General features: G+C 40.0%; 1 protein-coding gene across 1 annotated transcript; it reads right to left on the reverse strand.

Moving 5' to 3' along the window:
* Positions 1 to 11,683: 11,683 nt before the first annotated feature.
* On the reverse strand, positions 11,684 to 18,735 carry LOC121677963 (thiamine transporter 2-like). Its single transcript, XM_042057113.1, has 5 exons — positions 18,586 to 18,735; positions 17,591 to 18,317; positions 12,924 to 13,116; positions 12,107 to 12,248; positions 11,684 to 11,948 (listed from the first exon to the last, which is right to left on the reverse strand). Exons 1-5 carry the CDS (start codon positions 18,733 to 18,735, stop codon positions 11,787 to 11,789), a joined length of 1,374 nt encoding a protein of 457 aa, XP_041913047.1. The 3' UTR covers positions 11,684 to 11,786.
* Between the last annotated feature and the right edge of the window lie 8,293 nt (positions 18,736 to 27,028).

Raw genomic sequence — 27,028 nt, forward strand, 5'->3', positions numbered from 1 at the left:
GACTGCTAAATACGTCATTTTAGTGCGGTGTGCGGGTGATAGCAAGAAGTTTTAGAAAAGTCCTGGGCAGCCACAAATTCCAATGTTCCGCGACAGCACTCCGAGTCCACTGCGCCCACCCTAACCCCACAGAAGCGCACTTGACATCGTTAGCCTATTTCAGCCCTATAGCTAAGGAAAATGACTTTTCTGATCGTCAAAACCACACCAGAGATGTTAGGCTTTAAATATAGGCTAATAATCAGGCTGCAATGATCTCGCAAATAATTTCTGAATAGCCTAAAGTGTGTCGTCTTCACAGCAAGCATGTGTCCTAATAATTTCTATCTTAGCGACTAGGATAGTGAAATGATTTCACTAGCTATGCATTTATTATTTTTGCAAAACTGTAAAACACAATTAAAGTTTCTTTCAGCTTATCCATGTTTTTTTTGAACGTGTAAATCGCATAGAATATGTAGGCCTATATCAACCGTAGGCCTACACACTTGATCGCTATCACATAGATGAAACCACGCTACGGTTCTTACAGTAGGCTAACTGACTCACGTTCACGTTGATCTCTATAACTGTTAATTTTTAGTAGCCTATATTCAAACCTATCCATAACCCTTTTTTGCTATTTGACACATCATTTCACATACACAAATATAAATAATGTCAGACTCACTCAATTCACTTCTTGAATTTCCCCTGGGGATCAATAAAGTATCTATCTATCGATCTATCTATCTATCTAGACAGCGAATTAGTAATTATTTAAAAATATATATAATATTTTTTAAAAATCTATATCCTGCCAGCAGGGGGTGCTGCAGCACCCTCAGCACCCCCCTTCCCACGCCCTTGCCCCCCCATCCCCCCCCCCACACTCACACATGCAAGGACTCCAAATGTGCAAGGTGCATCTGAAAAGCTCAGTGTGACAATATCAAAGATTATAGGGTCTGGTTCTAAGAATGTTATTGATGTTGAAATTCATTGTCCAAGTAGTTGTACTTGCATCGGAGAAATGACTTGATGGTCTCTTGCGATTCCACGTGCTTAGATTGAGTCTGCTGGCTCTCCACATGTCTTGGCTTACATTATAAGTCACATTGTAAGGTCAACCAGTGGAATACATAATGACTCAGCCTACCTACTGATACCAAAACTGGCATGTCTATATCGTTGAGGTTAGTCATAAAGCAACACTCAAGGATAGTGATTCATTGTTCAATACATTTATATGAATTATGACTGGAATGTTTTAATCTTTTATTCAAATGCAGACTGTCGTCACCAAGCACAAAAGTTTACAGTGTAACATTTTAAAAATGAATTGGCTGTTGCCAAGATTTTTAGAAGTGTGTGTAAGGCATGTTGTAATACGTTCAAAATATATTGTGCGCAATTAGATCCTTTCCCTATATCTGATTGGTTAAAACACATACTAGGCCATGTTTGTCTGATAAAGACACACCAGCAATATGGTTCAGTTTTCAAATATATTGTTGTTCGTGTTATGTTTACTTAAAGGACAATTCCGGCGCAAAATGAACCTAGGGGTTAATAACACGTGTACCGAGTTCGACCGTTCGCTGGGATTTGTTTTCATGCTAGTCGAATGTGACCAGTTTTATTGCAAACCGCTAATTAGCCCCCACCTTCATTCTGCTAACGGGCACTTCTTGTCATTTTGCTTGGACCCCGACAATCACCGCTTGCAGTTATTATTTATTTATATAACTTGCATTGTTATTTTTGTTTTGTTTGTATGTAATGCATAGTTATTGAAATTAAATACTTTTTCATGTTGGAAATATTTTTTCAGAAAAAAAGAAACATTAATTCTGTCAGCAGCATAGCCAACCCCAGTATCAAATTAATTAGGGTAAGGCTATTTGCACCCCTGGTACAATTAGCAGTGTATGCTATTCGTACCCTGGTGCAATTAGAAGTAAATTCTATTACCCGGTGCACACAGCAATGTGTTCTATTACAGTAATACCTCGTCTGGTACAAATATCAATGTATGCTATTCATACCCCGGTGCACACAGCAATGTGTTCTATTAATACCCCATCTGGTACAAATATCAGTGTATGCTATTTGCACTCCTGTGCATTTACTCTGGCATATTGATCACACAATGTAATAATAATAATAAAAAAAAACAAGCAACATGTTTTTGTTGTTACATCACAGGGTGTGAATAGCTCACTAGACACTCTGAATAATGCTGTTTGTATCAATGTATAGTTAGAAGTGGATGCTATTTGTACCCTGGTGTTTATAGTATTGTATGCTATTTACACCCTGGTGCTTGAACTAGCTAATTGTTGCAATCAAACTTCAGTTTGAGAACCGATTTCTTGTTCAAATTGCGCGTCTTCTCTCCAAAGACGTTGGTGAACGTGCGCACTTACTCTGCCAAAACACATCATGCAGAAATCAAACTCTAGTCTCCCACATACTAAACCATCTGTGACCACTGCACTATCTACTTCCACCACTTGAGGGTTGTTTGCAGGTAAACTTATAGTTTATAGGCCTGAGCGACATATTCACGACATTTCTGTTAACTAACAAACTGACAGTTGTATGTGTTCACTGAACGAAGATTATGAAAATAAAACACAACTTTCCAATCTAAAACTTAATTTGAACAGATATTAGTGCCGAAACCATTCAGAATTCTTCACTCTCTGCTGACGGAAAAACAAATGTCCGCCATGTTTTTTGTGCACGTGAGCAACGTCTTTTTGTTGTTATGTCACAGGGTGTGAATAGCTCAGCTGTGTGGCCAAGGCTATTCGTACAGTACCAGGGGTTAAATAGACACTCCGAATTAATTAATAGCAAAAACAGTCAAAATTTCCTTTAGTGCATGACTCTCACAGTTTTACAAAAAACTGCTAAAAATGGCTCAACCAGCCCCACTCTCCACTGTGTAATGTCAATTTCAAACATGACAAGCTGTGCTGCCTTTCGTGACAATACCTAGAATGTCAGAGGCTCACCCAAGACTGTTACACACGCACTAAAGCTCTACAAAAAAGGAAGTCATATTAAGGCCTCTTGTCAGTACATGATTGTTGGCTTGTAGGTCATACGTTAATCTTTTTGGAATAAAAAAAAAATGTGTGTGTGTGTGTGTGTGTGTGTGTGCGTGTGCATGTGTGCGTAACAACTTTAAGTGCATTGTAAAATTGTACATGGAAAAATAAGCTTTGGAGCTTTGGAGAGGCACAGACAGTGTAGGCATATTTGAGCTTTGGTAAGCAGATCTGCACTTAGACAGATGAAACTCTCCGGTTCCATCAGATAAGACAACCACACAAGCTCTTCCATTTAATCAACACTAAAGGTAGACTTTGCTTTCAAATTACTGTGATAGACACAGCAACAGCATTCATAGTTTTTTGGAACATAAAAAAGAAAATCAAAGTACCACAATAATTGCCTCACAGTTAAATTGCTCTTGCTCCTCTGAGGTGTGCTCCATTTGCCCATGTTCGTTAAAACATTAGCCGATTAGTCTGTGGTGCATACATGATCAAGACTCAGTCTGGTATCCAGGATCTCTGAGGCCCCTGGAGTGTTGTGGCACTGTGAGTTGGCAACAGTGTAGACATCCACAAATCAGAGATTCACTCCTGCTATCTATTTGGCACAGTGACTTTGGCAGAATACTACTGTGATAAGATAACCAATATGCATCTAGAAATAAGTGCGGAAATAAATGCGGAAACCTGCACTTTTAGTCGGTAGATGTGAGTCATGGAATATCTCAAAATAAATAAAAAAGGCAAGTGCAGTCTATTTATAACCAAACATCTGAATAAATTAACTGACTTTTCTGACTCACACATGCTCACTTTTGAGGGTGTTTGATTCTGGGCTGCATTGGTCCTGTGTTCACAGCAGCACTTCAGAATAACAGTCAGAAACTTAAAAGATGACATAGAATGTAAAACAGCTAAAATGTGCCATTTTATTGCCCCAACTAATTAAAAGCAGGGGTGTCAAACATAAGGCCCGGGGGCCAGATCAGACCCGCCAGCAGGTTTCATACGGCCCCCCAGATGATTTGGGTAGGAAGGGAAAATTACAAAAAAAAAGATGCACATCCAGTTGTCTTCAACAATATGTAATAAGCAATATCTCTATGATAAATTGATTAAACCTAACACTACAAACCATCCACAGGAAGGAAAAAGCGGAAAAATTAACATGGAAGTAGCCTAGGGCATTTCAAGAGAGAAAGAGCAGTATATGACAGCAGTACATTATTTGTACTTGTTTGCTCATAAGTGATATCATCTAACAACACTCTGATACCCGTGCAGAAAAATGATAATGACCATGACAATGACGGCCCCTCACGAGGTCTCATTCCAACAAATCCGGCCCACTACCTAATATGAGTTTGACACCCCTGAATTAAATGGTTGTAATTGGCCTTGTAAAATAGAATCAGAGCATCAGAACATTTTTAACAGATCAAAGTTGTATACCTTATATGTTCTACAACTACAACTTATATGTAACATCTACAAACAATGTAAAATACTCTGTTCATCCATTCTATGTCATAGAATGCGAAGGTTTTGGTTCAAATGTAATGCAGTTATATGCTGTCAGAATAGTTCCTGAGGCTGCCTTCATAAGCGTTGTTGCAATAGTATCCTCTAATTTCAACTTTAGCGAGCTGTCTTATTTTTCTGTAAAGCTTTGTAAAGGCTTACCAAATAGCTCAATGCCATTCACTTTTGCTGCATGCTATTGAGCAGAGCCTCAGGAATGCATGCACACAGAGACTCCATCAATATATCCTCCCATATGAGTAATGTGCTGAAGCAGGGAGTCTCCTGTCCTTGCTCCCACATGATGTGTCCTCAATAGGTACACTGCAAAAACTGCTTATCTAATAAAATCTAACCAAGATTATTAATCTTATATCAAGAAAGAAACTCATTTTGTATTGTGTTCAGTATAGAGACTTACCTAGTGCTTTTTTGTGAAATCATTTGACTTAATTTAAGAAAAGTTTGACTTATTTTAAGACATCTCATCCTGTAAAAGCATTTTTTTCTGCCAGTGCGTTAAGCAAATTTGTTCAAAAAACAAGCAAATTTGTCTGCCAGTGTGTAAATAAGTAAATTTGTCTTGATAAGACACCTTAAAATAAGTCGAAGTCTTCTTAAATTAAGTCAAAATGATCTTTCTAGAGAGCACTGAGGGCCAGATGTACTAACGCTTTTGCGCCCACTTCAGGCGTATTTGTTTTGCAACGTGCGTGTAAAATCATTGCGAGGTATACAAACAGGCCGCAATGATGTAAAAGCGCAAACTGCCTGTCGCGGGAGCTGAAAGTGGCAGATTGCGTTTTTAATGTCATGCATATGCATTCATGGGAGGATCCAGGGGAAAGTGGGAGTTTAGCGTAAAAAGATGGGAGGGGAAGAGTGAAGAGCGCCTAATTATGTATTCCGCGGTATGTACAAAGACTGCTCCTGAAAGCGCAAGTCTATTCTGCGCCTAAATAGGCCTACTTTCGCCTTGTAAAAGCAGGTGTTAATCCAAATTGCAGTTCAATGCGTCAATAAGAGAACCTTTCAAAGACAACAGAATCGCTATTTAGAGCACCAGTTTTGTAAGTCTTTGTACTATCAAAAGCAACATTAACTTTCGTTGGCCTTTCGAATGTCTTACTTTCACTTTCACGTCATTCACTTAAACTTTCCTACTTGCTAGATTTGACCAATCTTCCATAGCCTACGTGCACAAGTATTTTGAGTAGAACTACTGATCTTCATTATCTTGTTATCATGTATGGTATTATTTCATGATGCTAAACGTTTGATTCTTTTTAATGTTGTCATCAGTTAACTTCATTCAACTGCGCTTGTAGGCGCTGCCATTCAGTTGTGGACGTTCATAAATTGCGTTTATGGGCGGAGAAAGGCAGAGAAAAGTGCAGTTTACACTAAGGATTGAACGATTGATAAATACGAGGGAAACTTGGGTCTGACAGCTTTCGCAATGTGCGGTTTGTCTATGACGCTGATAACGCTACGTTTGCAAATGTACATACATCTGGCCCTAAGTCTTTTCATACTAAAAACAATACCAAATAGATTTTTTGACCTTATCATAAGATTAAAAACACTTGGTTAGATTTCATTTTGTGCAGTGTAAAGCATGAGAGAAGTTCCTGTCTGGGGCCCATAGTAAGGTGCAGCCCTATTATGGCCCTGTCTATGCACCCATGGAAAGATTTAATGACATACACTATCCCAAAATGTCATGCATTTCATAAATGTAAGATAACAATATTTTTATTTATTCTATTTTATTTCTATTGATCTATTTCTATTTAATCCAGAAGGTTTCATTGAGATATATCTCTTCATTCAGAAAGTCCTGGTTAAGATCGGCAGCAAATGAATTAAAAAAAAAAGTTGAATGATTTAGTCATCACTGGTGGAATCAATTGTATCAAATTTTCAAAGCAAAGCTGTTTTCTGGATAGTTTATTCCAACAGACAAATCTTTTTGTCTTACAAATTACAAATCTTATACATAAGACAGATGTTATATGAGAGATGATCATTGAGTATATACATAACCACAGCCTCTGTTGACATGCAGTTGCTGATATAGCTAAAATTTGCCAGGTTAAACTTGACCCGCTGACAAAGCTTTTTTTAAATGTAGCTTTAAATGAATTTCAATCAATTAATTAGCTCGCCAAGATACTTCAACTTTAAGACCAACTGCTATAAGAACACCTGGCTCTGTAAGTGTTGTTTTGACTTGCTAAAAACAAATGGACACATTTAATTGTAGACCATTTTGTTTTAACCATGCTGTAACATGTTGCATCACATTTGTTAACTGACCTGCATCTTGATCTGCACTGCTACTATGTATGAAGATGACTGTGTCATCTGCATATGTAAATGTTGGAATTGGGGCAGACAGTTGGCAGAATGTTGACATAGAGTGTAAATAAGAGTGGACCAAATATGGATCCCTGTGGGACACCTGTGGACATGCAAATGCTGCACTCTAACAAACTGCGACCGTTTTTTTTTATATATATATGACTCAATCCAAATAATGGCATCTGGAAATTAAAATGAGATAATTTAGATAAAAGGAATCTGGGCCTTCTTTAAGTCTAAAAAAATGTTCCAACAACCCCTCCTTGATCTAAATCAGTGGTCTCCAAACTACGGCCCGATTCATTTTGGGTGGCCCCCCAAAACATATCTGTGGTATATAGCATCTGGCCCGCACGGAAGTACGACATCGTCAAACTATAACATCCGTAATTTCCCCATTCATTCTCTATGGCGAGTCTTAACAGTACACATGTAATACTCTTTTTGTCCACTGGTGGTTGTTTTGGTGCTGTTTCGCGTTTGCCATCGAAAACGGAATGAAATAAGTATAAGTATATATACTTTTTTGATCCCGTGAGGGAAATTTGGTCTCTGCATTTAACCCAACCGGTGAATTAGTGAAACACAAACAGCACACAGTGTACACACAGTGAGGTGAAGCACACACTAATCCCGGCGCAGTGAACTGCCTGCTACAATGGCGGCGCTCGGGGAGCAGTGAGGGGTTAGGTGCCTTGCTCAAGGGCACTTCAGCCGCAGCCCACTGGTCGGGGCTCGAACCGGCAACCCTCCGGTTACAAGTCCAGAGTGCTAACCAGTGGGCCACGGCTGCCCCTATGTAGGCCTACCTGCAAACAATGTAAGAGGCCTATGCTGACTGCATCAGTACTCAAAGTATTCTAAAAGTTTATCAATTATTTGTTAATAACTAACTAACTTCTATTCAAGTCATATTTCTGGGATAATTATTTAAATTTTTTATTCACACGTTCTCATCAGGTGAGTGAAAGTTAGAATGGTGGTAATTTCAGATGTGTTTGCCAGCACTTCATAAAACTCTCATAGTTTGATAACTTTAAATTATTTGTAGGATATTGCTTGTTCACAACTTGAGCTATGTATGCAAAGAAACAGAGTCTTTTTATTAGTATTATTTCATTTGAGCTACATTTTACACTGATATGGCATGGTGGCAACATAAACACAGCTAGCAATGGTATTAAATTGCAGTGATGATTAAATGTAATGGAATATTCAACTAAGGTAGACTGCTGTTGTTCACAGCACTAAGCTATTTATGGTTGATGTACTCTGAGTCTCTGGCCCTCTCTTAGAGCCAGGCATAGAGCTGGCCCTCGGAAGAAAAAGTTTGGGGACCACTGATCTAAATAATTGGCTGTCTCAGTTAATCAGTTAACACAGCAGCCATATTGCAGTGGATTTGATCATTTGTCATACTTCTTTTTTATTCTATTATAATTTCATACTATACTATCACTGAAGGTTTTTAACAGCCTGCCAAGAGAAAATGTTCTGATTCACAGCACAGCATACCTCTGGTAGGACATGAATAAAACAAAAAACATCAACATTTTTTAAAATACCTAATTTTAAGAAAATCTACCTGACGTATCTACTGCACAAAACACTAAACATATTTAATTTATCTCTATGTGGGTTTCAAGGCTCATGTGTGATTAATCAGCTGTCAATTCTATAGATTACATGTAGAATACACAGAAGATTTAAGAAACTATGGTAGGAATTGGGGCAAGCAATACACTCAGTATTTTTCCTGGATCTTGCAGTCTGCTGGGGCTTACGCCTCTCCCTTATAATTAACTCAGGCACTTGCACACTCACACATCTCTTGATCAGGATAAACTCTGGATTAGGTTGGTTATGACCATGCATACATTTCTAACCTTTTACATCTTAATCCTGTCTGTTTACCACTACAAGGAAATGTCCCTTTATGTAAATATAGTAATGAGTGATTGGCCTACATATAGCCACCTTTAGAATTGATTGCAACATAATATTTACTTATGCGCACATCATCTGAATGCTGTTGTTGTTGCTCCAGTTTTTGAATATAGCCTGCTGTATGACAAGGCATCAATTCTGCAAACTTAGAAAGGAAAAGCAAACTTAGAAAGGAAATTTAGTTTACAACAGAAAGCTCATTAAGAGCAGAAATTGTTTGACTTGTTTTTTTCATAAACATCTTACATTGTGTTACATCAGTACCATGAATTTCATGTTTATGCATCTCATCCTGTCCCTGTCAGATTTGTAGTTTGTCAGTTTTTATATTGTAAGTTACAATAAAGTCTGTGTTGTCAATTGTATCTTTACTTTGTTAAGTTTGTTTCAGATGATGAAGCATGTTACAACTGTAGCATCATTCCCTAAATAACATCCTTACAATTATGCAGATTATTTCCTACATAGACATACTGTATATTCAACCACAATATTAATGTGAGATGGCATTACCAGTGATGCCAGTAACACGTTACTTAGTAGCGCGTTACTTGCACACTGCACTGTTTGTAACAGTGACTTTAGCATTGCTCACGGCGGGTTAAATGACCGCAAAAGACTTGTTGAGGTGAGTTTAACAAGTGTAATTTCATTTGCATATTACTCAGGCCTATACTAGATGGCTAGTTGCCAAGGCTACATGAAAAGGCCAAACTACCAAAATCTACATATTTTACTATCACCATTTCTATCAATAGGCCTTCCTATTTGGTGTACTGACTAGACATGAACAAACATCTGAATTTCAGTATCTAAGTAGGTTAGGTTGGGATGTCTGCTATACATTGTTGACATTACTGTTAAAATGCACTTCCAGTATAGTGAGTATTGGCAAAACCGGTTATCATTTTTATGTTGAGGTGGTGGGGGTGTTGTCGGCAGCTGCTGAAAGTAACTAATAAAGTAACTTGTAATCTAACTTAGTTACTTTTAAAATCAAGTAATCAGTAAAGTAACTAACTTACTTTTTAAAGGAGTAATCAGTAATCAGATTACTTTTTTCAAGGTAACTGTGGCAATACTGGGCATTACATGCATGAAGATTCATCCATGTTCTCAACTTTTCATTCGAGCTCTCCGTTATCACAAGCTGACAGTTGCCCAGCTGACAGCTTTTCACATTATTTTTTGTACAGGGCTTTCACTTTTGCTTGATTAATCTTTGGAGTAACTAAAGTCAGTATATCTACGATATCAGTCATCTAGGACTTGTTAGATAATGCTGGACTACACATTGTACTGTTTTGTGTGTTGCTACTTTAAGAGATATGTGGGATTTCATGTGGGATTTCAGTGAGTTCATAGTCATTTATAGAATTCACCATAAAATCAAAAGAAATTAGGTTTAGATTAGCATGTGCTTAACAGCAAAGATGAATGTCACATGGCAACGAGAGTGATGTGCGAAGTGACAGATTACTGTATAAAGTACTTATGATCGAATAAACGGCCTTAGTAAATGGACTTGGACATAATCAGTGAGAGTGTAGCATGGGGTCAGTGAGTATGTTTCCTCAGCACTCTTATGCCCTCCTCAAGGGGGCTCAGAGGGAGAGAGAGAGAAGGAGAGAGAGAGAGGGAGAGAGAGAGAGAGAGAGAGAGAGGGAGGGAGAGAGAGAGAGAGAGAGGGTAAAGATTTGTGCTTATCTGACATCCGGACCTTATTCACGTCCAGTTTTGGGGTTCTTGTCTGCCTCCCAAAATGTCTGTCCTATTCATTCTGCTCATGTTGTGACTGTCCTGCAATCATCTGGCAGGCTTTTCCAATAGTGTTTCTTTCTCATATACTCATTGCTGATCTTTTGTCCATGCTTTCATACACTTCAGTATATAGTGTTTATGCACTTACATTGGGACCAGCAAAATCTTCAAATTGCAACCATTAGGTTGGTAATGTTTGTAATGATGGCAGGTATTACTGTCATGGTTGTCTGCTATGTATTTACAATCCAATTACTTAAAAGCCTTCTTCATTATTATTGTTCATGGCAGTTCAGATTACAACAAGATGATGGGTAAAAATTAGAAATGTATCTCCCTGTCTGATGACCTATTATACTTTCATATTCATTGTCAAATGAAATACGAAACCCTTTTGACGGCCACTTATCTGGTGCATAAGATCAGTTTCTATGGCTGTACTATTACATTATGTTTGTTTTGAATCATGCGTTTTCATGTTTTTTAAATACATTTGTTTGAGGTGTTGCCCAGCCTCTTTTATCTCTACTGGCATCCTTCCAAAGGCACATTTATTTCAAGTAGCATCTCAATATTATAGTCACAGACCACAGACATGCAGTAACTATTTTATTTTATTTTATTTGAACTAGTTTATTGTTTATTATTGCTTTTTTCCCTCTTTTTATTGTTTATTTCATTAGGCTATTGATTGAATTGACATTGTTGTTTATTATTGCTATTCTTCTTATTATAGTCTGACCAACATCTTAATGTGTTTGCTGTTAAATTTAAGTATTATATTGTTTTGTATGTCGCTTTGGACAAAAGCGTAACCATAACCATAACCATAACTAGTGGATTTTTATTGTCATAGTGCTCTCTGGTGGGTGCACGTACACATTGCATGTTTAGAGGTCTGTTCTTGACATTGCAATCAGTGGGAGTGTTTCTTTATCACAATTACACATTTGTGTAGGAAGATAACCCAACTGTACTTAATATCTCTTACACAGTGATTAATTGTACAATAGACATAAACAAAATACAAACAAAACTAATGACACATTTGACACTTTATTAATCTGAAATTCAATGTTAATCTGAGGCACATAAAACATTTTAGGTGCTCATGCCTTGAGATGTTAGTGATTGAGTGAAACACTGCTAAACCTCTGTTGCCTCTGGTAAGCCAGTCTGTCCCTCAATGATTTGCTCTTCTTGGCTGTCGCTTTCTAGCAGGGACTGTTTAGTTGCGTACACACTGTACACTCCTCTGATCAGGAATATCAGGGAAATGACTCCAAAGTAGGTTGCATATATAAGGAACTGCAATGAGAGGGGAAAAAAAACTTGTTTAAAGAAAATCTCAATACCTTGCTGCTGCAAGATGTATGGGACACTGGTGATATTATAATTCAATCACAACATGTGGTCTTTGAAATGGCAGGTCAGAGGTTCATTCATTCAGTAGGCATGCAGCCTACCTGGGTGGCCACAGTTAATTGAAGACTCTTGGTGTTCAGCACAACTGCCGTGAGAAGGGCCTGGAGAGCCATTGCTGCAAAGTTGTTGATACCAAGGACCAGCGCATAGTGTTCCTTACTCAGGGTTTTCGCTATCTGAAAACTGAGAGGCAGATAAATCATTTGTACACATTGCATTTACATGATTAAATTAAAATGAAACTACTAAATGTTATCTATTAACCCAATGATGCAGAACATAAAAACATGGTAGAAACATGTTTGTAAACATGCCATTTATTATAATAAAACTAGCAAAACATGTATTGTAATACATTTGTTGTGACCATCAAGGAATTGGGCTATTTACATCTACAGTTTTGCAGGGTAGATGTTACAAGTTTAATCATTTGGTTAATGCCATCTAACTATTGCTAAAGATGTAGTCTATATTTGTAATATAGATTTGAGCTCAACAACCAATGAAATCACACCCTTCTCTTGAAGCAACATACTATTGATTGGAATTGTTCATGGCTTAGGCTTTGAGCAAGCCACTATGTTTGTTTTACATTTTCAGAGCCAAGGCTGTATATGAACATATGAGGTTTTTGACACCACAACAGATAGCTGAAAAAAAAAAACATAAGGAGCAATTATCAGAATTTTACTAAATGTGTATTGGATTTGAATTGTGGACTGCACCTTTAAGGTAACAAAGCTTTATTTCCCCATCAGTATTTTAGTTTACTGATGATCAAGCTCTACCTCACAAGCTCTACCTCATGCACTGGTGTGTTGTGGATGAAGCTCAGGGAGTATGAATGGCATTTCTTACACGCAGATGGTAATGAGTTGCATGTAGATAGACTTGAAGATGATGTAGCAGCCATAGCAAATCCATATGTTACTGGTGAGGTCCATGAGGTAGACAGAACCAGCACTGAGAGTGGAGAACACACCCAGGGATAGCTCCCCCCACAGAGACCAGTTCAGGGTAGTGTGACCCACGGCCACAGATGCTGCCGCACCTACTCCCACACACATTAACAGAGATATGAGCAGCTATATACATGAACAGAGAAGAGTAATTACAAACACATTCTTCGTAATATACTATATATCTGTAGAACGGTGTTTCTCAAAGTGTGGTCCGGGGACCACTGGTGGTCCGCAAGCTATCCCTATGTGGTCTGCGAGCAGACGTGGTAAAATATAATATAGATGAGTTGTTTGCAATATTGAACCAACTTGTATGTAAATCCAAACAGTTCTGCAACATTGCCTATGCAAGCTATGCCAGTTTAAATCATATGAATCCTCTGACACAATAAGCAAAGTGCAAAGACAATAAGCAAGGTAGTCCAGTGAGTAGGCCTATTGTGTAATATATTATTTAAGTAGGTCTCATTTTTTTTAGCTAGGTGGTCTGTGAGTTTTTGTTTTTATTGGTTAAGCGGTCCTTGGTCTGAAAAAGTTTGAGAAACACTGCTGTAGAACAATGTCCCTAATCTGTATTTGCTTTCCTTAAATAAGAAATAGGTTTTCTTATAACATAATTTATTATTGATGAATAGTTGCATTCCTGAGGTGTTGGTACACTATTTCATTTGTTATACAAACTATGGACGACAGTTGTGGCAGAATGAAAAAGGTAGAGACAAGAAACACAAGGATACAAGATACAAGGAAGTTTATTGTCACATGCATATAGTTACTGGAAGTAAGAAATGCAGTGAAATTATGTCTGGTGTCAGCCTATTTGTGCAAAGTGGGGGGGGGGGGGGGGGGGGGGTAAAAAGTGCAGTAGATGAGGGGTTTAGTAGATTAAGTGGCAAGGGCTGCATAAGAAAGGTGGGGGAGGATTGGGATTGGGGGGGGGGGGCACCTGATTAAATAATGTGCTGTGTAGGGAGGGAGGGGGGGGGGGGCAGTGTGCTGTAAGTATGATGAAGGGACTTACTATTGCAAGCAAAGTACTGTATGTATGTGAAGTGATGACAGTGATGATGTAAGTGTGTGTGTTTTGTGTGTGTGTGTGTTGGGGATGGGGATGGGGGTGGGGGGGGCAGAAAGGCTAGGCAATCAAGGACATGGGTAGATAGATGGAGGAGAAATTAAAAATAATAAATAAAAAGTTCTATGGAGATGTGCAAAAGTTGGAGAAAGTCAGATATATGTGTGTGTGTGTGTGTGTGTGTGTGTGTGTGTGTGTGTGTGTGTGTGTGTGTGTGTGTGTGTGTGTGTTTTGACGTGTGATGAAATAAGAAAATAAATAAAAGGTCTGTAGCATAGGGAGAGGGAAGTGCTAAAAGTCATGTAGGTGTGTGTGTGTGGGAGTGAGTGCTGAGGAGTGAATGAGTGCAAATTCAGTATAGTGTGAATTCAGAGTTGGGAAATGTTTGAGAGTGCTGAGGAGTGAATGTGTGCAAAGTCAGTATAGTGTGAGTTCAGAGTTCGGATGGCCTGGGGATAAAAACTTCTCCTGAGTCTCTCAGTTCTGGCTTTGTGACTACATAGGCGTCTTCTTGATTTCAGCGGTAGGAATAATCCATTGTTAGGATGGGAAGAGTCCTTCAGAATCTTTTGGGCTCTTAGGAGTACTCCTCTGGAATAGATATCTTGTAGAGCAGGGAGTTGAGTTCTTATAGTACGTTCAGCTGAGCGCACTACTCTCTGCAGAGTACTACAATCTCTAACTGTGGAGTTCCCATACCAGGTGATGATGCTACCAGTTAGAACACTCTCAACCGCTGAAGTGTAGAAGGCCTTCATGATGGATGTAGAAACTTTGAATTTCCTTAGCTGACGAAGGAAGTAGAGTCGTTGTCTGGACTTCTTCAGAACATATTGAGTGTTAACAGTCCATGTTAAGTCTTCAGTAATGTGGACACCAAGGTATTTAAAACTTGTGACTCTCTCTACAGGTTGCCCGCTGATCATTAGTGGGGTGTAACTGTAGTTCTGCTGCTTCCTTCTGTAATCCACTACCATTTCCTTGGTTTTATTAATATTCAGTGTCAAGCTGTTAGATTGACACCACTGTGCCACCTTATCAACCTGATCCAAGTAGTGCTGTTCATTGTTGTTACTAATCAGGCCCAAGATCACTGTGTCAACTGCAGTGCACTCAAAACACAGCCTTGGGGAGCACCAGTGCTGATGGTTAATGAGTCAGATGTCAGACCCCCCACTCTAACCACTTGTGAACGGTTGGGGAGGAAGTCAAATATCCAGTGACACAGGGTGGTGTTCAGTCCTAAGGCCTTCATCTTTGTGACCAAGGTGAGAGGTACTATCGTGTTGAATGCTGAGCTAAAGTCAATGAACTGCATCCTCACATAATTCCCATTCCCCTCCTCCAGGTGAGTTAAGGTGGTGTGCATGAGGTTTGAGATGGCATCCTCTGTAGACCTGTTGGCTCTGTAAGCAAATTGGAGGGGGTCGAAGGAGGCAGGGAGGGATGAGCAGATAATGTTTTTCACAAGCTTCTCAAAACACTTCATCACTGTAAACGTCAGGGCTACTGGGCGGTAGTCATTCAGACATGATGGACTTTTGTTATCAATACCAATCACTACCACTAGGAGTCACTCTATACTAGCTTTTATATTCTGCCACTTCTGGTGTCAGGCTGTGTTAAACATTTTTGTTTGGGATAGCAGTGATGAATTGCAAAGGTTATACATTCAGAATATCCTTGCCTGTCCCTGCCCCACAGGATGAAATATCAGTCCTTCTACAAAATGTGAAAACTGAGAGCAACACCCGTCTCCAACAAGACAAGGGCATTAAATTATCTCCAAACCTCTTGATGGTAATGGAATATAGTCAGCCGTCCCTGACAAAGATTATAGCTCATCACCCCGTGCCACCTCTTTGGATCAATACTAATTGCATATGGTAAGTCCTAATGACCACACACTGTATTAGGAATGTATTTAATCAATTCTGATAGGGAATCCTAATGGGAATTATGTCATTCACTGCCACCATTGTCCCATGCAAAAAATTGGGTCAGGTTATTGAGCTGCTAATATCTCTATGCTGCTCTTAATCTTTGAAGAAGAAGGCAATAATGACATAAATTGAAACCGAATGAGTATGGCCACATTCCTGGTAATTATTCAAGACATGCCTTAATCCGTATTGGGCGTCAAGAGGTTGATTAATGGAACTGAGTTCACAATAAAAAAGAGAGTGGACATTGCTGGAGGCCATTAAAGCTCATATCATAGATTTCACTATTGACTCAATTAAGAGGAACACTAGTTAAGTGCAAGGTGTTCTGTGCCATATCATTGGATGTCACTGTAGCCATCTCTCCACTGATGGAGCAGTGAGTTTTCATACTGTACCCGACTGCATGCAGGTGAGTGCTCTTATACACTAGACTGAGATTGTGTTCCCTGTGAGGCATTTTTGAGTTCGTTCCTCTTGGGAGAGTCGAAGAGAGTATTTACACTGAAGAAATTGCCGGCTTAATGAGAAATAACCCATGCTTTCAGCATACTGAAATGGCTGGTGCGTTATTTGAATCACTGTGTGAAATTCTCAGTGGTAATTGAACCCTGGTCTTGATGTTGTTTTCTCACTCTCCAGGAAGGAGTGTTCAAACACACTCCACAGAGACTCAAGGTTGAACTGAGACAGTCATTTGGGTGTCAAAGTGTCAAAGCAACAGAAATGATATTTGAAAGGAAACAAGTTACTCCCTTTTCCCGTCTTTCTCTCTGCGGACTACACTTGAAAGTCTGTGAAGTGGAACTAAATGCTATATGAGAGGACTTTCAATTCTCAAGGTGGATTTTACTGCTTCAGCATTCAGTGAATTGAGTGGAAAATTTTAGTCTGCTGTAGGAGAGACAGTCACATCTGAGTAGAATACAGACTGTTGTGAGAGAGAGACTTGTGAAACTGTTGTGTAGAGATAGCGTGCATGTTATAGGTTTGCAACATACCTATATGGTTTTGTTGAATACTCAACTTGTTTTAAATATATTAGGGCTGTGATACAATCTCAGCATGCATTGTTTCTCTTATAACAGAAATACTTTCATCCAGTAGGCTTTTCCGCATTATTGCATATATGTTTATGGGAGGATGTTTATCTTTTCCTACCAATGTCAATGTCTATAAGAGCTGGAAATACACCAATGTGCAATGCCATAATGCTTATTTCTAATGCTGTGTAGTCCAATGCTGTGCACCGGTTTAAAAGACAAATTTTTGTGCCTTACCATTTTACATTTAAATTTACACAAACTAGAATGATGCATTAAAATGCATATATTTTGTTTGCTTTAGTGCTTGGTAGATGACATCACTGTGATGCTATGAAAAAGTAGCGCAATGGAGCTTCAGGAACTTCTGGCACCAAAGGGTTGTAAGGAATCGTGACACCCCACCCCCCGCCCAACACAAACACACACACATACACACAGACAGGGGGACTGTTTTGAATGCTTAGATGGAAGACTCCACATGATGCAATAGTTATTTTACCTGAAAGAGTCGCCACTGCATCAACAGCTCCGTTGTAAACTGTGAAGTTCTCCGGTTTCTTCAGGTTCCACAGAATCTGCACATACTCAGAGATCTGATAGTAGCCACACTTTCCCATCACAAACCAAATGCAAAAGAACAAGAAGGCTACAGAGGAGTAGTGTTCTTTACAGTCCACCAGCATATGTCTCAGCCCTCTCCAAGTCCTTTGGAACCTTTTCCGCCATGCTGTTTGAGTGGGCAAATCTGTTTTTGATTCAGTTTCATCATGGAACTCCGTTAGCAAAACACCTCTTTGGGGCATGGGTAAAAACAAGGAGGTCAACAGTGCCCCACACAGGCAAGTGATTGTAATCACATTCAGGCAGAACAAGGACACTCTCCAAATGGACACCAGCAGCTGGCTAATCAGAGAGGCCATTGCGTAGCCGAGTAAAACCGCTGCCCTGGCATAGCTGGTCACGCGCTGGTAGTGCTCCTGCCCGACCATGCTGTAGATGTAGCAGAAGTAGCCCAAATCACATGCCATTGCCACGCTGTACGCAAAGAGGGCGAGCTGTATGGACCAGAGGCCATGTCCAAAGGAGAACAGGAACCAGCACACCAAATAGGCCAGCGCTTGCAAGACAACAATAGGTTTGTACCTCAACATGTCTGTCAGCAAAAACATGGGGATTAGGAGGAATAAACTGGAGTATGCCCATATTGGATAGATATCTCTTGAAATCTGGAGATGGAAAATGCAGATTGTTTAATGATCGCCAAGTATTTTTCCCCCAGTACAATCACTGTCATGTATCATGGTCACAATAGTTAATAGGTATCTTGTGATGTCACCCATACTCTGTGGTAAATAAATTCCTTTAGAGTCTACAAATAGAATTACAGACAATTGACAGACTGATGAACCCTAGAACAAATTATGAAGAATGTACCTCAATTCTCACAGTATCCTGTGCTAGTGTAGCCTATTGCTTTAAGGGGTTGTACTGTACCTGCTGAACAGTAAAATTTTTCTGTGGTCCAGTGAGGAAGGGAACGAGGAAAGGCTCCGCTGGTCTCATCATGGAAAGAAATCCGTAGACGCACAAGACTGCCGTCGGGTAGAGCCAGCCATCGCCCTGCCTCATGTTCCAACAGGCCATGGCCTCTGAAGTGCGTCTACCCCGGGAATGGTCTCAGCTGGCATGGGTTAGAACTCCCTTTCATTCCTGCCTGTTTGATCTGGGGCCGATATGCAGGCACAGATAAGCTCAAGGTGACCAGTCACCTGCTCTCATTGTTTGCCTTGCAAGTTTTTTTCTCTCTCTCTCTCCCCCCCCCCCGCCTTTTCCCCCTCCTCCTAAGGAGCTGGTGGGTTCTGAGTGCCCCATGAATTAAGATGACGAATGAGCTTCCGTGATCCCCATGAGTGCCCGGTAATGAATATATACCCATCTATCCTGCTGCCTACTCATAGCAAATATATCTCCAATTTAAAGGGGTGTTGCAGCGAGGCAAAGTTAAACAGGAGGACTGGGGGAGCCTCAGAAAGGCCAGAGACTTTGGTGAAATGCCACTTTGGATAAAGATCTTGATGAAAAATGACCAGAAGTTTGTTCTTTCCTGTGTTGCGATATTGGAGCTTTTATGGACACAGCCATTTTAAGATAAGGATATGGCTTGATAATGAGGAAATATTATATTTTGAGAGTCGTAATAGTCAGCGGCTAGCCAAGCTTTATGGCCCATACATTTCTGAAATAATAGCAATTAAATTATACATTTACAAGGCTTTTTTGTCATCTTTACGGAGTGGAACAGAAGTAAGAGTATAAAAAGGGTGGCATTGTTTATAGTGGATATTATTTGAGACTACATCTAATGATATAAATGACCCTAATTTGTATTTGCTGTATTTGCAAAAGTGGATGTTAAAACATCTACCAGGTGCATTACATGAATGCAGTCTTATGTGCGCCTTTATCATTTTAACAATCTAGAAATCTGGAGTCAGAGTTCAGTGCAGTCTCCAAATGGTTCTATTTTTTGTTCATTGTACACCTTCGGAGTGGGAAGGGATGAGAATAGACTCTGATGACGGCTGCCAAGGGAGCAGGGAGTGACAGATAACACCCTTGTTTTAACAGCTGTTGTGGGTAGAACTTAGTGCTAGAATGAAGAGGTGTGTGTATGTGTGTGGGAGAGAAAGAGAGGTAGAGAGAGATGGGAGGAGGGAATCAAAATGGACTTGGACGACTATTTCCAAGGTGTTGAAGAAATGACAGCTCACCCTGTTGAAAAAAAATGATTGGAGCGCTGACCTCGCACAAACAACCTGACACATCTGACTAAGGACCACCTCATTCCATGTCGATGATCTTGTTGCAGTTTCCTTCCACTACACGAAACGTGTTTACTGCAGCGTAAATGATTGTCAGATAATTTAGCCGCTACATGTTTAATTCCATTGTGCTTTGTGTAAGCAAAATTAAGCATTGATTAAGCTGCTCCCAGCAATATTAACCCACTGTCTTCATTTTAATCATGAGCTAGTGGGTAGACCACTGTGACCAACAGTGCTGGTGAAATGTGCAGGAGCTGTGGTTGGTTGCATGCAGTTCACCCTGTGTGTGTTTGCCCCAGTGCCTCGGGTCAAGCTCCTAGAGACAGTCCTCCGGCGATGGCTCACACTCCCGACACTAACAGGCTCAGGAGGCAGGGAGCTGTCACCGTGCCATGTGCGACCTGTCGCACTTCCACCAACCGGCCTGACGGCGGTGCCTGAGTGGCGACATATGCCATTCCCCCGCCATCGTGTGTGGCTGCTGCCTGTCTGCTGCCCCGAGGTAAGTTGTTACAGGAGGGTGAGAATCAGAGTGACGCTGTGGGAGGCAGGTGCGACAAAAACCGGCCCCACATCTGTCACATCCGAGTCTCTCTCACGGTACACACAGAGCGACTTGCACATGCACGCCCCCCACCCTCTTCCCCTACTCACACACACTCTCGCTTCTTCTCCTGACACACACATACGAATACACACACACACACAGGGACATACACAATGTAAGCTCCTCACATTTATGGAGCTCGCAGCTCATTTTAAACCGATGACATGTCCCTGAATAAGCCTACTAACAGAATCCGGTTAGCCCCACAGTGAGGGATGCTATTCCTTTGGTGCTCTGGCACATTTGAAAACCTTCCCACCTCTCTCTACAAATCCGTGGCCAAATGCCTATGACCCCCCTGCTGCAGAAGCTTGTTATTGTTGTGAGAATTCTCCTTGGGATAATCAACGTGCAATTATGCTTGATGGCAGGGCAGTTGAGTGTATGGCATCAAATAATGGGCAATTTGCATTAATTCAAAAATAGTTTGTTGATTGTATTCTTGGTTTGACAAAGGTCATATCCAGCCATTTTATTTTATTATTTTGTTCCACACAATGACTTTCAATGAAGATTTGCATTTTTTTGACAGGCAAAATAACTGTGATTGGGCCATAGACTTTGCTGGGGGTGAAATTGAAAAGTGGAGCTTAAGAGGGGCTTAAAAGTGGCTTTACTATCTAGAAATTATTTGTGAGCACACCACAAGGCACTCACATGAATAATGTAGACCTATATTTGGGGGTGATAGCATGGTGTTAACATGCTGTATGCTGCAGACTGAATTTAGATGAATGCAATATGCCAGCTAACTTAACATTCTGGACATATTGGAAATGCTATGGGTGACACTACTTTTCATCTTAGCTCATACACTTGAAGTTTGTTGGATTGTTTGTTTGTCTGTCTGTTTATCATCATGTCTCCCAAAAACGAACTGCCTGACTTTCCTGAAATGTGGACAGGGTTTGAGGCATGGGCCAAGCAAGAACCCATACAATTTAGAGAGCGTCTGGATCAATTTACAGATCCATGATTTTCAAAATGGATGAAAAGTAAGATACAGTAGGGCATTCTGCTCTCTCAGAGTGCCCTTCTGGTTTGAATGTACTTTCATTTCTGCTATACGCAAAAACACGATTCAAAATGCTTACCGAGTAGTGAGTGAAGTGTCAGTGTGCCAGAAGTGTGTACTGCAGTGCTTTGAAAATATTTCAGGCGTGCATTGCTAACAGAGAACAATCTAACACAAGGACATGACCAAGAGTCCCTTCCCTCTGTTTCACAGGGGGGTGCTGTTGGCACACATTTCTCCTGCTAGTGCCCTTGCTCTTTGCTTTGCAATGATTGCTCTATGAAAACACTATTGGCCGTGAATTGTAGGGAAAGAGGATTTTAAACCTCTATTCCCTCACTGATGCTAGGGAGTCTCTCTTCATGAGAGCACACCAAGTAATAAAATAATAATAACATTACTTAACTAATCAATAAGAACCTCTATTAAATTTGGCTACAGCTGACTTCAAGACGGAGGGACTGTTGTGTGCTCCTATGGCTTAAAACCATACATTCTGTTGTAGATTGACAAGACATTCGTTATGCTTTCCTGTCAAATAGGAGGCAAAAATCTTTAAAGATCAGAGGAGGGTTGAATATCGACCTTCCAGAGCAAGGCAGGCAAGCAAATAACAAATATAAGCAACAGCAACAAGGGAATCCAGTAAAGCTCTTTTGACATTTTATTTGATGCACTGCCGGGTCAGTTAACATTTGCTGTGAGCTGCTGTTATTGACACACACCTGGATGTCTGAAAGCTCTAGTTTACTCAAGACATTTGTCTAATTCTAGGGGAGGTAAAGCTGACTACCAGCTGGCATGTGAAGGATGAGTTTTTTTCCAGAACCCCAGAGACTGCTATCGTCAGTGTCCAAAGCACCATGTGTGTGTTGGGACCATCTGATTAATGTCATATAAATATCCATAAAGGATTCATAGCTAAGGAAGTTTAGGTTTTAATAAGTGAATTGGAAGCTTAACAGGTCAATACATTGTATTACATAGTATGTGAGATTCTGGCAACAATCATAACATTCCCCTTGCCATTGCCACTCTTAGTAATGATATCCATGAGCTTCTGAGGAGACCATGTGATAGTATTTTTCCCTCAGAGACATTAGTTCAGTAGAGGGCTGCATGTTGTCATGCACATGCTTTATGTACAAATCAGGGGGACCTTCAGTCTGCCTCATTTCACTGTAGAAATGTTTATACTTTAATTTTCTAATCATTATATTTTCAAATTGTGAGTCACCAATAAAAAGCAATATTTCTTGTTTGCATCACATGTGTTGTGAGAAATCTTTGAAGAGCCCTAGCTCTTGATAACTTCCAGCTCTGGCTCTGGACTTGATCACTGAATGGCTGCCCCTGATTGTCAACAGGTCCTTGACATTACGAGTTTATTAATCAAGAAAATGAATCGGAAAAATGGATTTGATGTAGTGATATTCATGCCAATTAAAGCATATCAATTAGAAGTGAAGCATTAAATACAATTAGAACTCATTAATGTAGCAGTGAATGGCCAAGTCTAATCAATTAAGGTCATGACCTTGGTTAAGCAGCACCAGTGGTTCTTTATATGGCAGCATTTGGACAGGAATTTGATTCCATGGACAGAAAGAGGTGGGTCAAAAGGCTGAAGGAGGCTTGTGCTAAATCATGGACTTATTTCACATTGACGTTGTACAATATGTTCATGCATCAAGGGCCTTGTTTCCTCAGAACAGCCTTTGAAATCCTCTAATCAGTGTCGGTTTGTGAAGGACTTGTTTTAGTCTCTCTGGGCTGTTTGTTTCCATACAGCTAGAGAGGGCTGGAGTGTTTAGCCCACTCATGACTTGCCTTTGCGCCATTGCTCTGTGTTTTATGAAATGCCTCTACTGTATGGTCAGAGTAGTGCTAGAATCATATGTTCTCTTTTTGCAGCTTGTAGAATGTGAGTATGTTAAAATGAGTGAATGTGGTGGTCTTTTGTCAAGGTACCTTTTACTGTGACGAAAATAAATGCAAGATTTAAAAAAAAAAAAAACTTTACCAGCAGAATGTCATTGCAAAAATAGCACCTTCTCTGCCCTTTACAATTCTAACAATGTATGGCTTAAGTCATCTTGAGGCAATGCAGCCTGGCATTACAGTCAAAGAACAAATCAGTGGAAACATTCATGGGGAATATGTGCAAAGATAGCGAAAAGGCAATTGGTTTTTATATTCAACATTAATGATTATAATTAAAATGGACTGCATTGTGAATCATTAAGGTCAAACTGAGCTTAAGGGGGGTAAATTGTGAATTCAAAATCATTAATTAATCATCTCCCCCCCTCACTGAAAGCCAGCATATGACCCATCTATTTTCCCCCTTATATAATCTTGATGCTAAAAGCATTCAGCTACAAAGTTGCTGTCCCATCAATGGTCAGATGGACGATGTTATAGATATTTAGATGGAGCCACTAAATGGCAATATTCTTCCATTCATTTTTTCTTTATTCCAGGCCTCTTACATTTATATTCTAATGGATGCCAAGGGTTGCCCTCATGCATTTTACATGACTAAGGCCAGAGCACTAGCAGAAACTCACCATATAAATGATCAGAGAATTATATACAGTACTGGATATACACCTTCTCCTTGATACCACTGCTGCAAAGCCACATAATCATAACTGTTGGATTTTCCAGAGCTCTGCCGTGTGTTATTTATTTATTTATTTATTTTGTGACCATGGAAACCACGGAAATCTATCCACTGTAATGGGTGCTAGTGTACACATATTGAGAAGCTGATTCATTGTTCTTGGGGTGAGCGTAAAAGACCTGTAAATAGGGGCTGGGGTTTCAGCCTCCTCTGCTCATCTGTAACTGCCATGCTGGGATGAAAGCTTCCCTTCACTCTCTTATCTTCCTGACAGAGAATTCCAGGGAAAGGGAGTATGTAATTGCTCCACAACATTGGTCACTGAAGAGTGCTTATTAGCTGCCTGTTCGAGTGGAACATAACATTTTCAGTTTCAATTAAACTATATGAGTAGTCATATAATGAATTTTAAGTCTTGGGGAGATTTCAATTCATGGCTGGGTTGGTTGTTGATACTGTACTCGAATTAGTCATTCAGTTGAGGCGCTCATCAGAGACTCCACTCTTTGAGTTATGGCAATTAATTCTGTGGCATACACCCCCCATGCAGATGTATTATTTTTCAGGATTATAGTGAAGAGAGCCAAACTCAGATAGTTTCCCTCTCCCCATAAGAGATAAGACTGGGATTCTTTTTTGCTTGAATTTCATTTGTAAGCATACACTTTGGTTTGCATTATTCAAGTCACAAATACTGGTAATCATTTTAAAAAATGTGAGTGTTAGATCTGGAGTCCATTTATATGCAACTTGATGTGGCCATTCTGGAGTCTTCCATTTAAAATAGAAGGAAATATCCTCAGCTTTAGTTATATGCATTGCTGATATAAAAACTGCTTGCCGCAGTGCAAAACACAAAAACAAAAAGAAAATAGACTAACAAAAATGAGCAGTCCTGAGGTGCAAATGCTGCAAAAAATCAGTAACATGTCATCAGTTGCACTTCATAACTGCAGGTTTTATTTTTTATGTTGCATCTGCACCTCAGGACCACATGATTTTATTTATTTATTTATTTTGCGGTTTCTTTTTGTGGTTTGTGTTTTAGCGCTGCGAGTGTTTGTTTTGTGCTTTCTTTTTTTGTTGTTGTTGTTTATGTTTTGCATTTCAAGGCTGCAGGTTTTTGTGCAATGCGTGTTCCTTGTATGTTTGTGTTTTGCACTCCAGTGCCACCATATGAAATCACTTTTAACATACAGCAATAGTGCCAGATCCACTGAAATGGCATATAAGGAAACAACTTTTTTAGGACTAAGAATATGTAATCATTTCAATTTTCCTTGCAGAGTGTTGCAAAATGTTTCCTGGTTCCAAAAACTGTTGGATCAGATGTGTTACCATACCGATTATTTATACACACTGAGTCGATTGGACATGGCTGCAAGACAGCTCTGGGTAGAGTGAAACTGAAGTCGTTTGTCTTCAGTGCCCCAAAGAGCATGATGGAATCCCTCATTCTCATTATTTAACATAATTGTCATCATACAAACCATGAATCTGATAAATCTGATTATGCTAATATTGACAATGGGCAAAATACCCCCGTAGGCTAACTCTGCAGGCAATAATAGCTTTGCAATACTTCATTACTGAGGTGGAAAACATAATTTTTGCAACAAAGGGCAAGACTGCACTGCAGGCCTCTGTCACTGGAGAGAAAGATGACGTTTTGGATGCAGCTGCATCTTGAAATGTAAATGACTGTGCTCCTGCATTTAATGCTGCACAATTCTAAACTTCTTGCACATGATTAAGAGGACTTAATACCGAGAAAGGTGATGTAACAACCTCAAACATAAATCACTGATTTCAGATGGAAGAAGATTTTATAAAATGTAATGCTTTCGCTGTTAATTTTATCTATGCTGCTTCCACCATTTTTCTAGTGAATGTTTTAAAAAATATAAGTGCTGCCCAGGTATAAAATAGAGAGGCCAGCATAAAATTTAATGGACTTATCTTATGGTCTACTGATTAGATCTAGGACTGCTTTCCTGTGCCTGTGCCCTGCAAGAATCAGTGGACTCTCTGTTGGCGAGCGTCACGCTGTTGCTGCCAACCCCCATATCTCTGCCATCATGTCAACCTACAAGCTAACTAACTTTACTCCTTGGCTGCTCTCCTCCCCTTTGATGTCTATCCCTCTTAGCCAAAGCCATTTGCTGCCTCCTCTTAGGGTTTCTGATAGTGCCTTCCTCTGTGCAACCTCCAGCCGTTCTTTCTCCTTGCCAGTTTCTCCTCCTCCTCCTCCACCTCCTCCTCCTCTCTCTCTGTCTCTCTCTCGCCGTATTTCTCTTTATGTTTCTATCTCTTCCTCCAGCCCCCACCCCCCCCCCCCCCCCCTTCACCCAACCTACCCTCTGCCTCCTGGTTTATCTCCACACTCTTCACTTTATCTCTCCTTCCGTCTTTGAATCTGTTCGCTTGCTCCATTTCTCTCGCTGCGCTCCCCTTCTCCACCTTGTCTGAGATTTTTAACAGCTCGGTCATAGATCACGCATATCCGCTGCACTTGGCCTCACCTCGGCCACTGGTTTCAGCAGAAGCACACTCTCTTCATCCGTTTCGCTTTTGCCAAAAATGCACATTTGTCCTGCACCACTCTGCCAGTAGTACCTTGGCACTGCTCTTTCAGTGTTGAGTGTGTGTGAGCAGTTATCTGTTCGGTTGGGATGAGGTCTCCTCTTCTTGACTCTCCTCTGTTTCTTTAAGTGTATTTGCATCCATTTCTATTTTATTTTATTTTATTGTGTTTTGTGTTCTGCAAGGCGGTACCATGTTATGTAGCGTTCTGTTGTTGCTATTTGCATTACACTGTGTGGAGTTTGAATAGAGGACCTAGGACAAGCTCATCATCTCTCTTA

Source organism: Alosa sapidissima, chromosome 12 (genome assembly GCF_018492685.1).
Source record: "Alosa sapidissima isolate fAloSap1 chromosome 12, fAloSap1.pri, whole genome shotgun sequence".
Classification (NCBI taxonomy): Eukaryota; Metazoa; Chordata; class Actinopteri; order Clupeiformes; family Clupeidae; genus Alosa; species Alosa sapidissima.